The sequence below is a fragment of the Poecilia reticulata genome, linkage group LG19 (genome assembly GCF_000633615.1).
Source record: "Poecilia reticulata strain Guanapo linkage group LG19, Guppy_female_1.0+MT, whole genome shotgun sequence".
In the NCBI taxonomy this organism is placed as follows: Eukaryota; Metazoa; Chordata; class Actinopteri; order Cyprinodontiformes; family Poeciliidae; genus Poecilia; species Poecilia reticulata.
The window spans coordinates 17,019,257-17,033,766 of NC_024349.1; the positions used below are offsets into that span (position 1 = coordinate 17,019,257).

The following is a 14,510-nucleotide window of genomic DNA, read 5'->3' on the forward strand; positions in this document are numbered from 1 at the left end:
ACATTTGTTGTACGTAAGAGAGCTGAACCTGTTCATGCTTTGACTGGTAACAAAAACAAGTGCATGCACACTCTTTTGTTCCTGCTTCTCTCAGGTTTGTCCTATAAGGCTTCGCACCTCACACAAACTCAGGCTGTGACCTTGTGTTTTGGCTCAGGATTATCTGAAGCATTCAGCTTTTATGCACCTTCAAACACTTTCAGAGCCAAACTCCTACCCCGCAGCAAGATCCGACCCTTAGAGGAGAGACTCCCTTGGAATAATTTTTTATTTTTTTTTGCATTTGAGTGTCAGACCATGAAATGTTGTACATCTAAAAGAAAGTGGAGTTATCTGGACAAAAAAAAAAACATGAAAACCAGAGCAATGTGTTCTTACCAGGAATTTGCGGTTCTGTTTCCACTGTGCGCCCTGAGCGTTGGTATGCCGATGGGCCTCCGTCACCAGCCGGATCAGGTCCCACTCGGCCACAGTGGGCTCTGGACGGGTCTGCAGGGTCTTCACCATCTCCTCCTTTTTGCGTTTCTCCCTGTTCTCCTCAATAAGGCGCCGTTTGGCCACCCGCTTTGAGTCATCCAGGACCACTGGGTAGGAAAAGAGAAAAGCATTTAGGTTTAGTTTAAAGGTAGAGTTCTTTTTTTTTACTAGAAAACACATTTCAACCACAATAACTTGTGAGTTAAAGTTTCCAATCCAAACTTTACTATGAYTTTTTTCCCCGAAAATACAAAAAAAAGTGTATTTCWGAAAATACAATTTTCTAAATGTGTACCAGCATCTACATTYCTTAAATATGTTCAAATTCTGCCAACAAACTCATGTTTCATGAGATTTTAATAAGGCCTTTGTATAATAGCTCAAGATCAGCCTGAATAAATGGAAAGCATCTATTTTCATGCTTTTGCACAAACTTTCACTTGGACACATAAATATGCTTTCATCTATGYGGCTCCATTGTAACTCTGGACATATAATTAGAGACATTGACCTTGTAGAGGGTCAACCTCCACCTCAGTCCCAAGTCTTTCTCAGCACCTAATATGACATTTTCAGGATGGCGTAAAGTCTGCTTTACCTAATTGGGTTGTGGGAAACTGTAAACAGGAATTCGGGATTGTACTTAANCTTAAATATGTTCAAATTCTGCCAACAAACTCATGTTTCATGAGATTTTAATAAGGCCTTTGTATAATAGCTCAAGATCAGCCTGAATAAATGGAAAGCATCTATTTTCATGCTTTTGCACAAACTTTCACTTGGACACATAAATATGCTTTCATCTATGYGGCTCCATTGTAACTCTGGACATATAATTAGAGACATTGACCTTGTAGAGGGTCAACCTCCACCTCAGTCCCAAGTCTTTCTCAGCACCTAATATGACATTTTCAGGATGGCGTAAAGTCTGCTTTACCTAATTGGGTTGTGGGAAACTGTAAACAGGAATTCGGGATTGTACTTAARGGTAACAGATTATTWATAGGGGYCGAATACAAATGTGTGCCATTATTTTCTAATTTTTYTGTTTRAAGAAAAAGTGAAACTATTAAACTTTTGTTYTACTTTACCAGGATTAAAAATYCCAATAAAATACATTGAAGTTCATGTTTGTCGAGTGACAGAACGCGGAAAAGTCTTTGCACTCACAGTCCATGGCCATTCCCACTGAGATGCACTTCTTAAAGCGACACAGCTGGCACTGGTTGCGGGTGATCTTGTCAATGATGCAGCAGCCATCGTATTTGCAGGAGTAGGTGGGGTGGAGGTTCTTTTGAATGGTCCTACGAAAGAAACCCTGCAGGCGCGACGAAAAGCACAGAGAGAGAGAGAGAGAGGGAGACGGATGAATGAATGAACGCTTCAGGCAGAGTGACAGTCGGTCGCGTACGGCAGAGGCCTGACGGGAAACAGAGAAGGCAGAAATTAAAGCGATGGAGGACAAGAAAAGGACAAGATGAGATGAAAACCTTAAATCCCACGTCCTACGACAGCTCTGTAAAGTCAGGATCAGTCAGTCCTCCTGCTGGTCTCGTTTGTGAGAAACATTAACACACAGTATGGTGTAAAAACCTTACATCAAGCCTTAGTTATTTTATCTTAGCTTCCACGAAGGAATACATTTCCTATAATCTTGTATCTGATCCACAGATCCAAATAAGCTGATTTTCAGCCTGTCTGAGTTTTAAAATTTTTTTTTTTTTTACTTTTATTGAATTCTTCTTATGTGAATCACATCCAAAACATAATCTCTCCTATGCATGTAGAGATCACTTATACTTTTATGCTGAGAAAAGCCTTGGCCTGCAACATGAGTACAAATAAAAAGAAGCTACAGATAACYGACGGAGGTGAGCGTCTCTGAGGACGCGTACCTTGCAGCCCTCGCAGGTAATGCAGCGGTAGTGGTACCCTGTGGCCTTGTCGCCACACACCACGCATGGCTCATCCTTTTCGAGGTAGCTGGGGATGTACCCTGAAAGAAGAAGGAACACAAGCACAAACATAAAGGGCTCATCACATCAGGACGGCTATTTAAACCAGAAACGAGCACCGTGCGAGGAACCCCAACTTTAAATGCTCCCTCTCTACTCCTAATTTAACTTTCAGAAATCTAATTAAAACCTTTCAAAAATATCTTTAATGGGTTTAATTGGATGTGAACTTTATGGAACTAGTTACGCTTGTTTTGACACAGGGAATAAGTCATAGGTTGGGAACGGAACAGCTCGTTCTCCTCCTATGCCGCCTCCGAGACTGGGGGAGAACCGAGGAGTTTGCTCAGAAACACAGGAAATAGCAGATTTCCAGGCATTTCATGTGCCGTATACGTGGCCGAGCAGCTGGGAGGGGAGGAAACGGTCCAGTGCAAGTCGCAAATAAAGTCGGCGTGGGCACAAACGTACACAAACTAAGCGGCNGTGAATCACATCCAAAACATAATCTCTCCTATGCATGTAGAGATCACTTATACTTTTATGCTGAGAAAAGCCTTGGCCTGCAACATGAGTACAAATAAAAAGAAGCTACAGATAACTGACGGAGGTGAGCGTCTCTGAGGACGCGTACCTTGCAGCCCTCGCAGGTAATGCAGCGGTAGTGGTACCCTGTGGCCTTGTCGCCACACACCACGCATGGCTCATCCTTTTCGAGGTAGCTGGGGATGTACCCTGAAAGAAGAAGGAACACAAGCACAAACATAAAGGGCTCATCACATCAGGACGGCTATTTAAACCAGAAACGAGCACCGTGCGAGGAACCCCAACTTTAAATGCTCCCTCTCTACTCCTAATTTAACTTTCAGAAATCTAATTAAAACCTTTCAAAAATATCTTTAATGGGTTTAATTGGATGTGAACTTTATGGAACTAGTTACGCTTGTTTTGACACAGGGAATAAGTCATAGGTTGGGAACGGAACAGCTCGTTCTCCTCCTATGCCGCCTCCGAGACTGGGGGAGAACCGAGGAGTTTGCTCAGAAACACAGGAAATAGCAGATTTCCAGGCATTTCATGTGCCGTATACGTGGCCGAGCAGCTGGGAGGGGAGGAAACGGTCCAGTGCAAGTCGCAAATAAAGTCGGCGTGGGCACAAACGTACACAAACTAAGCGGCTTCAGCAAGCGCTTTTAGCACCGCGACTGCTCAGAAATGTTCAGCTCCTTCCGACGCATATCACACTGTATCAGGACTGAGGCGGGCAGACCTCTTTTATGGTACGATAACAACCCCAAACATGAAGGGAAARAGAAGGGAGGGTAGCAGAGTGCTCCAGCAGACGGTTTGGCCCCTGTAGAGTCTCAGATTACATCCAGACAGAAGAATCGGAGAACCTGAATACACTGATAAAAACCTGAGATTCGTGCAACATCTTAGCTTTTTTTTTTTTTTTTTTGCATGTCTGTAAACTCCAAAAGTGCAGCGATGAGAACGGGTGAGGTCACACGTGGTCAAAAAGTGACCCAATTCTTTGTCTGGCTTTAACTTATTCAAACAGATTATTAAATAAAGAGCCTTTCCTTCTTTACTCTCCAGTGGATACAGCAGCACTGCAGCTGTGTGCCTGTTTGTATTGAGGCGTGTTGAGAGCTGTGACTGGCAGTGTCAGTTGCGCCCTGCTTTTTGGCTTTGCTACAGATTCTACATGAGGAAGAGGATGAGGAGGAGGAGAAGAAGGAGGGGCAGTGCAAGAAGAGGATGGTGGGAAAGAGAGGCAAGAGTGAGTGCCAAGGGGGCACAACAAGTCACATTTCAAGCCAAATCGATTTGAACAAATACCACTGAGTTCAAGCTGATAAAACCCCACCGGGGATTGTAATAAGAGTTTAGACAGAAAAAAAAAAAGAGCCCAGAACTGAAGAAGAAAATATAGAAGCTCAGAAAAGCATGAGGGAAAAAGATAAGGAGAACATCAAGAGAGGCAAGCCTGTGAGAGAAATGTCAGTGCTGCTGCCTTGGCAGGGCCGAACAGTGGTAGACCGATCCCAAAGCTAGTCTGTGGCTGCTTTCGGAAGCTAAGCCCAAAATCAATACCGCTGCAGCTCTCTGGATGTGGCAGTGCCCCCCACCCCCTTTTTTTTTTTKGAACAGGAAACTCAAGAGACATCGACGAGGGTCGCTGCTGCAGAGGCAGAGCCCAGATAGATACTCGGCCTTCATGAAGTTCGCGCCAGAACAGCTGCTTTCTTTGTTTGGATCGGAACGGAATGGATCGGGTGTCTGACGGAGTCYCGTGGTTCTTTCTCTGAGGTCCTGACACAACGGGAGCCCGGGCGGGACGACATCCGAGACTGTAAACACCGAGGACATTAGGGGATAATCCTGACTACACACACTAATCCCCTGCTGCTGTATGAACTATACAATAAAACTTTAATAGCATAATAAGYGATTACCCGTGCTTATAATGTTAAGAAAAAAAATTAATGAGCTCCTAATTTGAAAAGGCTTATTATCCTGTCTTGATGTTAGATCCTACACATATTTCAGGATATGCGGTGATGAAAAAGCAGGATTTCAATTAATATCCCARGCTTTAAACATCTCACAAGAGCTCTGCTGAATCCATCATCTGAAGTGGTGGTAGTTACTGGACTGAYTATGAACTCTAAGGCGTAATATAAGACTGCGAAACGAGCGTGGCATGACCCAAAGCRACGACAACTGTTCCTGCAGGTCAGAGACATTAATCATACTCTAGTGTCCATCTTTTTTGAGAAACTTGAGCAGAGTCTGATGGAGATAAGGTGCTGAGGATGGTGGGCAGCAACTTTGCTCGTATTTAAAGCACTGAATGCGTTTGGAGAGTGCACACGAGGATCGACACGCGGAGTAAAGTCCGGGTAAACTTCCAGGAAGAAATCCTCACGGCCGCTAGGTTGCAACCCACACCTTTTGGTTTCCACGATCGCAGCTCCTCGAGCTGAAAACTCACAAGCAGGGGTGGATAAAAATATCGACTCATCAATGCAATTGCAATTCATTTTTTTCTCCAATTCAATGTCAATTTGGGAAAACCTGTGAACTGCCAGTGTTGTTCGCATCGTGCCGAGCWACACTTCCATGAGCTGCATACGTGCTTGCTGCGCTTCCAACAAAAGATGAGCTGAAGCAAAGTGTTTTTTGTGTGTGTGTGTGTTTTCTTCTCAAAACCTTTACCGTAACACCAGTAAAGAAGACTCTTTTACAAGAGCAACCTGAAGAGAGAGAGGCTCAAAATGATGGCATTAATGGGCCATCCAGCAGCGAGGCAGGTGATTCAAAACATATGCCGGCTTGGAGGGAAAACAAAAACATATCTGGTGCTTTATTTTCCTAAATAAAGCTGTTCCTCCCACCGTGATTCTTTCGCTGTGTCTTTCTTAGCCTGTTTGCCTCTCTCCCTCGGTTCTGAGGATTTGGAGCCGTCACGCTCACAATAAACACTGACCAACGCAGAGGCAGACGAAGCAGAGGGCTATTGTCTACCAACGGCAGATGCCCAAAATATTTTTTCTCCATTTCTGAAAGCAAAACGTCCACAAGGCAGCTTTGAAAAAGCTACCACCAACCTTTGTACAATTGCACAGCTGCCTAGATTCATTGTGAGGAGCTTTCCTATAGAAATGATAAAAAATAAATAAATGTTACATTCATCACTTATTTGTTTAGTTTTTTTTAAAAACAAAACATCTATCTGCATCTGGACAGCTTTTATTCTCTGGTTTAAGGATCCGTGGGCCGTAGAAGATTAAATCAGTAACTCACCAGTCATACTCTTCACCGAACATTGGCTGTTCTTCCTCTTCCTCTTAGGGCCATTGAGCCACCTGAGGGATGATAAAAGAGACAGAAAAGGAAATCAGACTTTGACAAATTTTCTGTTTTACAATGAGACCACCGGGTTTGTTTGTTAAGCAGTCACGGGAAAGTTACATACACACAAGGTAGCGTGAGGTTCCCAGTGTCTGCACAACTTTATCCACCTATTGAGTTTCTGCCTCGCTCTAATGAGCCACCGCAGCAATTTCCTGAAGCCGAGGCGTGGTCTTTGACCAGGACACGGCAACATCTTGATTATTTTCWTWWMTAAACATTCTGTTTTAGATTCGCTGCTGGTGCGGTATCATTGTCCAGTCGAGCACCCAGTTTGGCCCAAGCTCTAATTGTGAGACAGAAGGCCTTASCRAGGCCAGTATGAGTTTTTGACTGGGCTAAAAACAGATAAAAATTGCTCTATATTGTAGTTGTCCATAACAGAGACTGATGATCCAAAATTCATACGCAAAAAGCCAAAGAGACAATGTAAGCTCATCTGTGTGAACCGTCTTCGCCAGCCATCTGCGCTCTAAAAAACTAGAAAGAAACAAGAGTGTTTTCACAGAGCAATGGAGCACTCAAAGCCGATACTATTAGGAGGCCTTTTATGCAAGTAATTGGGTGTATTTTAACAGTAAAAGCCTTGCTTTTGACCGTGCTCTCAAGCTAAATTCAACAGCAGGAAAATGACTCTGCGGGAAATACACAAATAAGCCCCTTAAAGCCCTCCAATTACATGGCTACACATGGGGGGAAACCCCACACTGACAAAGSAGAGGAGTAGAACCACTCCACGGGCACATCAACACACAGCACATCAGACGCACAGTTGAAACCGCGCCAGCAAAGTTTGAAAGGCATGTTGGAGACATGCCCGCTCAGASGGGAGGGGATGGAAGGTGAAGGAAGAACACGGTCCCATTAAAGACCGTGCGCGACACACAGTCAGGTTGTGCAGTCTGTTAACGTCGGAGGTGTTTGCAGTTCAAAGAGTGTGTAGGGTGGTCGGGCTCAACCTCAGAGAGAACAAGGAGTACCAGCAGAAACTGCACAGCCTGACCACAGAGATTTCTGCAATAATTAATGTTTTATGCCCAGTTTGTTTATTATTGTCGCACATAAGGACACCATGTGGAGCTCGGAAAGCCACCGAGGCAGCATATAAGTGCTTAAATAAATAAGCTATAAAAACTGTTTTATTTGCCAAATTAAAATTGTAGGTGAAGGCAGCATTAGTTATTCAGTCTGTAATAAATGGAACAAATAAAAACTACAACCAAACGTAAAGTTGCTATTCAATTAATGTATCTGCTTCGATTTCTCTGCAATATTTAATAGAAATAAAGTTTCAAACGAGTTGAATAAATAAAGCCATGCTAAAATTAATGTAGCCATAGAAATTATAAAACATATTACATTTTTATTTTACTAACTGAATTTATACAATCATAATTCAATTTAATTAGTACATGTTAAGTGTTATCTAGATTACCATTAAAAAGATACATTCAGATTCATTAATGGACTTATTACATAAAAAATATCAATTAAAATGAGATCAATTTACTGTTTGTCATAAATARTTTATGTAGTAAATATGAATTAATTGTATTTGAATATATATATATATATATATCCTATCCATTTACGTTTGTCTATGTAGAACTACCACAATTTATTATATTAACTGTTTATCTTTGAATTAATAACTTGAAYAGCTTTTATCTAATCCAAAAACATTTGACTTCCTCGATTTCTTATTTAAGTATCGACGTTTCCTCAATTTTAGAAAACCTGCTTCTTTCTGTTCAAGTGTATTTAATTTAATTTCATTTCATTTAATTTCATTTCAACAGCAAAAGTAGCTTCTAGTTTTACAAGTCCCCTCTCGTAATTTGTGACAGTGCAAAGACGAAGACATTTTTCTTCTAATGTTTATAAGGTTAACAACTTAAATTCATACCGATACAGAATTAAAAAGTCGAAAACAGGACCTACATGTCTGGGCATGCTTGGTGTTTAACCTCCYAGTGGGAAAACAAATTTAATTGCCTGTTAAGTTACCATCATTGTGGCCTAATGCTGCCCTTTACATGYTAGTCTTTAATTATAGCTTGGCCCCTGCTTATGACTCCCTTTACCCTTTTCAAAATCTATAGGGTGGATTACAGCGGCATAAAATAAARCTCTTAAACACCCTATGGAGCCTGATTTATTTTTGTTTGTTTAGTTTGGCAGCGTCTTAAAACTCTYTTGTGGCCCAGTCGATTGAGATAATGGTTCCATTTTGTTAGGATRTTGAAGAATGCGACGTCAGAAGCTTAAAAGCAAAATGTAATTTAACAAACGTGATCCACTGAAGAGCGTTCTCACACGTTTTAACTTTTCAACATTTTAAAATGTCGCAAGCAGAAACCTTGGGGTGTTTCACTTGATTTGAATTTCATATACAGACATTAAGTGTTGCTTGTTTACAAATTTTACAAATTTGTAAACAAATGCACCCCTGGAAAAGTCAGATCTTCAGCTAGTGAAGAATTGTGTTTCTTTTAGGAAATGAGACAAGAATCTCTCAGAAGATAAAACCACAACATAAAAGGAATATTAATTAAAAAATATATCTCCAAATAAAATATTAATAACTGCAAGTTAAAAATTACACTGTTCCTTATAATTAAAGGAAAGCTATTTACTGAAATTACAGTAATTGAACCCTTATTGAAACTGCTGAACAGATTTGTATACGTTTCGAGTATTTAGATCATTTCTTTGGCAAGATGTTGGAAGACCTCTTTGCCATCACCCCAATCTTAAGCTCGCTCGATTCATTTTATATCAGATTCACAGCTCTGACGGGAATATTTCAAAACCTGTTACTTCCAGTGAGAAGAAATATGATGGAAAAAGTAAAAGATTCCTTTATTCCTATTCAAACAGATTATTAATTTGTAAAGACAACCTTTTAGCTAAATCTCYAACAGTTTTGCTTATCCCAAGACTGAAATGGARAGTGTCTGTGGACATCAATTTTCAGGTCTTGCCACAGATTGTAATAAAATTCAGCATAMATTTGATTTGATCTAAAACAGGCATCAACTCTCCTGAGTGTTTCAAGCATTTTGTSAACTGTAAAGTTTCTTTTGTTCCTGGGCTTGTCCAGATTTTTATTTTTATTTTTTTGCTTGATTCACCTTCATATCAACACCAACTTTTTCAGATTCAAATTTTTAACTTTAAAAAAATATATATATATATTGTCATTTATTACTGTTGTGTCTACAAAATCTTGATCAACACACTGAAGTTTGCAGGTACGAGGTGACAAGATGGGAATCAGTCGTTTTGTACGTCTGTTTTTCACTTGACATCAGTTTTGTTTACACTGAGGGTGAACTTGTCAGTAATAGTTGTGACAGCACAGCAGCATCAAGATAACATTTGAGTTTTTAGTAAGTGAGGGTAAAAAAACAAAAAAAAACAACTGTATTCGTGTAGGTGCTTGGGGCGACAGCCCCTCAGTCAGTCAGTGGTGTGACAGCTCCGACCACCACTGTGACAGAGTGTTTATGCCGTCAGAAACATCAACAAATAGATACTCTTTTTTTTTTTCCTTTCAATTTTCTGTCACTCCTACAACTGTGCATTTCTGAAGAAGTCATGGTGTGGGAAATAAAAAAAGAGATGAAAATCAGAGTTGCCACATGCTGCGGTTTGGTTTCCCTCCTCYGAGTACCACACTGTTCTATTTGCAAGCACACATCTGTTACATCACTGCACAACAGYCGGAGAACTGGCGCAGTAATGATATTATTATAAAATGATAATACAAATCGCTGGCTCAGATAGAGCTCTTGCTGTCATCCTCTCTATTACGTTCTGATTAAACCCAAAACAGAACCATTACTGTTAAAAAAAAATAAAAAAATGTATTTATTTATTTATTTAAAGTTTTGCCGATGCAATATTTTTTGCGAGACGGTGTTAGCAAACCGTCTCGCACGGCTGCCGGACATGTGCACACGTAAGTATCTCAGTTTGGAAAAAAAACCCAACATGCATAATTGAATATTTTGCACAGCATTATTTGCAGCAGAGCCATACCTCAGAGGGCTTTCTGATTCCAGCACTCTTAGACTCTCAGCAGCAAGCGCTATAAGCCCCACAAACACACTTAGCACCCCACCACTTACATAGSACACACTTGAGAACGACGACAGAAAAAGATTAATATGTCCTAAATTTGCATATAACAAACACAGACACATATGTTGCTCAATAAGTGGGTCGTCCTTCTTGAAACAAAGAGAACAACCAAGAGTATGAAACAAAAAAAAAATTCAAATTCTCAAACTCACAGCACTGCTGAGCGGATGACACAGCGAGACTGTAAAATATGCATGGCAGAGGAGTGGCTCTCGAGCCGAAGCTACAGATGTGAGCTGGGACGCTCCATGCATCTCTAACATGCAATGCTATGTTTAGTCTGGTGACCCACTCAAGTGCACTCTGCCTCTCCCTTCTTATTCTTTCAGTCTGTTTCACTCTCTCTCTCGGCTATAAGAACAGTACCACCCATTCTATCCTGACTGGAGCACAGCCAGCCTCTTTGCTGGTGACCCAAATGGTTGCTGTGGATTGTTTAGAAAAGAGTTTATTGACCCGACTGCCTGCAAAAAAACTAAGAAAAATGTGGGGGTTTTTCCCCTTAAACAAAGGGGAAAAACATATATCRACCTAAAAGGTAGGTGTATACAAATGACAGATCACAGAAAATAAAAAAAACCTAACAAACCCAACAGAAATGGGTTTGTTGTAATACATAAATATTTGAATGGTTTACAACATTTCGTAGACTGACTTTATTGCRTTGTGTTATAGAGTTGGAATCTTGATTTTAACACTATAAACAAAGCCATAGCCGAGGGGTGAAGACATAAAGTTTATGTCAAGAAAACGACAACAGCTTGAGCAGCTGTTTGTGAGCATAAAGTTTATCAGGTAAAACAAAGACCAGTTTTATTTTACAGAAAATTGTCTTTTTAGTTTCTTCCAGAGTCTGAGCCAAACGAGGCAAAATAACAAAAGGATGTTTAGTTGCGGATGCAGCTGGAGCGTTTAACTTTTACTGTCATCTGCCATGTGTTTATTTTGTGTATATTAGTTTGATGTGATGCTTTAGCCAGCATGTAAGATAGTTAGTTTAATCTGATATTGTCAAATCTGTTTTAAATTTTGTGTAAATGGACTGTTCCTGCTTTCTATACACAAACAAGCACGGACATTTATAAGCTTTTAATTTCCCCAATCAGTTGTATGTTAAACGCATGACAGCTGTAGAAGAGAAGACGCTTCTGTTGGYATTTCTTTACACTTATATAATATTTCCTCTTATGCAGGTGTGCTCAACTAAAGGCTAAGCAGCAGCACTGAAAGGCTTTTACAGAAAAAGGACAAAACAAAGACACTCAGAACAGAATTATATCCATAACAGTGTCTTTATGAGGCCACCTTGTCCTGTGTTTAGAGTGCTACAGTCGCCCATTGTTGTCCCTGCATGTTATCGTCTCACAGCTGAGCCTGTTTCKGCCCATGCATCAAGCGCTAATGACCAATGTATTCCCTCATGCGTCCCCTCGGTGTCTAAAACACAGTCCAAACCAGCGAAGGATACAGCATGATTGTACTTCTTACACAAACGTACTTTAAACAGCAAATAAACATGGTTACCCACAGCTTCACGCATCATGTACYGAGGCACAATGGTAACCTTAAACCAGTTTTAACCTTCTATACTTTGCATCACTAGCAATAGGCTCCCTTAATTTTTTAAATGGGGTTTTGGTTAATAACGAGGGAGACACAAGAAAAAAAGGAAAATGTCATAAAGTGCGTAGATCTGCTGGTCAAGAGCACTATGTACAATTATGTGACTTCTAAATGTAGTTTATGTCACATGATTTTTCTTAGGGATTTCTAAATAAAGGAGTATCACAATAACAAACTACGAATTTTTGTGTGTATTCAGAAATACCAGTTTTGCCTCTTTTTAAATGAAGAAAATGTTTCTTGGGTCTCTAGTCATTTCGSTGCCACAAACAGCTGGCTAATACTGCACTATAGGTGAGAATTAGGAACTCTATGCTCCTTATGACCAGAAATCAAATGGATCCTGTTAAGATTAGTTTACATCACAGAAACAGTACGAGAAAAACATTTTAGTAATTTTTTATTGTTTCAAATTATGGCTCACAKTGACGCCATAACTAGGCTGCACTCCATGAATAAATGCAAATATGGGATGATCAAGTGGAAAGTTAAATCTTCCACTGTGCAAAATGTAAAAGCATAAAAAAGGCCTATTATAGCTTATAGACAAACCACACTCTTTRAGGTCGTGAGCTATTGCCGTAAAGTTGTTGCAGCAAAGACCGTGCAGGCTTACATCAGCTGCTGTAGCATGTTTGGAAACGTGATGCAACACCCAATCCATATTTACCATGAAGGCAGAGCACAAAGCTTCAAATTAGTGTCAAAAACAGCATCAAAGGTAATTGTCCATCAAAAAGTCTTCTGTTTGTGTGAAAATCAGACAGACAATCATTCCCATTTTTAACTGGAATAACAACGTTCACGTCGTACACGACATGGGCCTATGATATGCACAGAAAGCACCGACCGCCCAAAACTCATCAGCAGTAAGCCTTACACTGTTAATTATCTCAACAATGCGACACATTTCAGCTAGTGCTGCACATGTTAGTAAAGAGCATTGAGCTGAGACATCCTCAAACATGCCAAATGAAAAATAAAAGTCCGAAGGATTTACTCCCAAAAACACAACAACAACGGCCACCCCAGAGGGAGAGCTGGTATTCCTCCAACAGGTGTCTGTGTTGGCTGAGGAATGCATCCCTGCTTTACACATTGAAAGAAACCCGATACYGCATTACCGCACAGACACTTAGCTAGTCCTTTTACATGGTAATAAAACATTAACTGTCTCTTTTTTCATTATTATTATGAGCCATTGTTGTTTTCATGCACTGTCCAGCCAGTAGGTGGCAGGGTGTGGACTAATACCTATACAATAAAATGGCATTTTTACAAATATTCCTTCAAACGGCACATATATAAAAGAAAATGTGTTTTGATGCTGTTCATTTTAGTTACAGTTATACAAGAACTGTAACTTTTTTAAGATTGACTGGTCAATCTTAAATCTATTGACCAGTYAATAGATTTAAGATTGACTGGTAAAAGTCAAAGAAAGGATCCGGGGGTAAATCGAAAGCTAAGAAAAAGTTGTTATTGCACTAATTTCGAAAAAAGAAGTTTTAATAGGACGGGTGATCATCATGCCTGCATTCTAAGCTAAGTGTTGTTGCTAGGTAAATACTGTTCCGCAATATTTAATCCATCCAGATAACAACTCAGTCGAAGTGAGACCTTAACAAACGCATACCTTAAAATTCCACATTTAATTAATTCCCAGTCAGGATTAGAGCAGCACCTTTAAAATTCCCACACAAATCACCTCAATAAGTTCAGAATTTTTCTCCATMGTGGTTTTTTTTTATATCAAAGTAGACTGATGACAAATGATAATCCTTCCAATTGGGCCCCAGCCCCGAGACCTTTGCTTTAAAAGGCCCCTGTTGCCTTCCTCTTGCCCTCCGTGTCACTAATATTGTTTTTTCATTAAGGAGCAGGAGCTTAAACAGTACAGTGTTTGTTTGCACTCAGCTCTGCTTCTCAAGAACCGAACTTAAAGGTCAACATATCGAGGCTAAAAGCAGCTACAGGCCAAAGTCCACTTGAAACCGTTCACACATGGAGTAAAAACACCGGTGAGCAAAGTGTGCCTATTAAGAGAAAAAAAAMCAAAAAAAACTGGTGACATAAAACGAAAAAAAAATGTCCAAAAGACTTGAACTCACTGTTTCTCTTCTCCCTCTGATGGGTTAGAGTCCTGCTCCTTGGGCATGTGTTCCATTCACCTCAATTCCATCCAGCAGCCAATCATGAGAGACTGAGGCAAGCCCCGCCCTCCGAAGCACGCTCGTCATTCGACGGTCCGGAAGGGTCTGTCTGTAAAGCACAGVGTCGTCTCGTCCCTGGAGTACCTGGGAGGGGAGCAGTGGAGGGCGGAGAGTGAGGGGTGCGGGGAGGGGGGGGTTGACCCCCTGTGAGGTCGTTGCTGGGTGTGAAGCTTCAGGA

At 40.6% G+C, this 14,510-nt stretch overlaps 1 protein-coding gene across 2 annotated transcripts in view; it reads right to left on the reverse strand.

The window, feature by feature from the left end:
- thrab (thyroid hormone receptor alpha b) overlaps positions 1-14,504 on the reverse strand; it is a 40,845-nt gene extending 26,341 nt beyond the window's left edge. The window contains exons 1-5 of one of the 2 annotated variants that reach the window (XM_008437397.2): positions 14,231-14,504; positions 6,243-6,304; positions 3,067-3,167; positions 1,648-1,795; positions 379-584 (exon numbers count right to left, since the gene is read on the reverse strand). In XM_008437397.2, the coding sequence (XP_008435619.1) occupies positions 379-584; positions 1,648-1,795; positions 3,067-3,167; positions 6,243-6,304; positions 14,231-14,286 (573 nt within the window). In that variant the 5' untranslated portion in view covers positions 14,287-14,504. Of the gene's footprint in view, positions 1-378; positions 585-1,647; positions 1,796-2,372; positions 2,579-3,066; positions 3,168-6,242; positions 6,305-14,230 lie in introns of those variants that run through there. The other variant, XM_008437398.2, reaches the window with a different exon arrangement.
- Between the last annotated feature and the right edge of the window lie 6 nt (positions 14,505-14,510).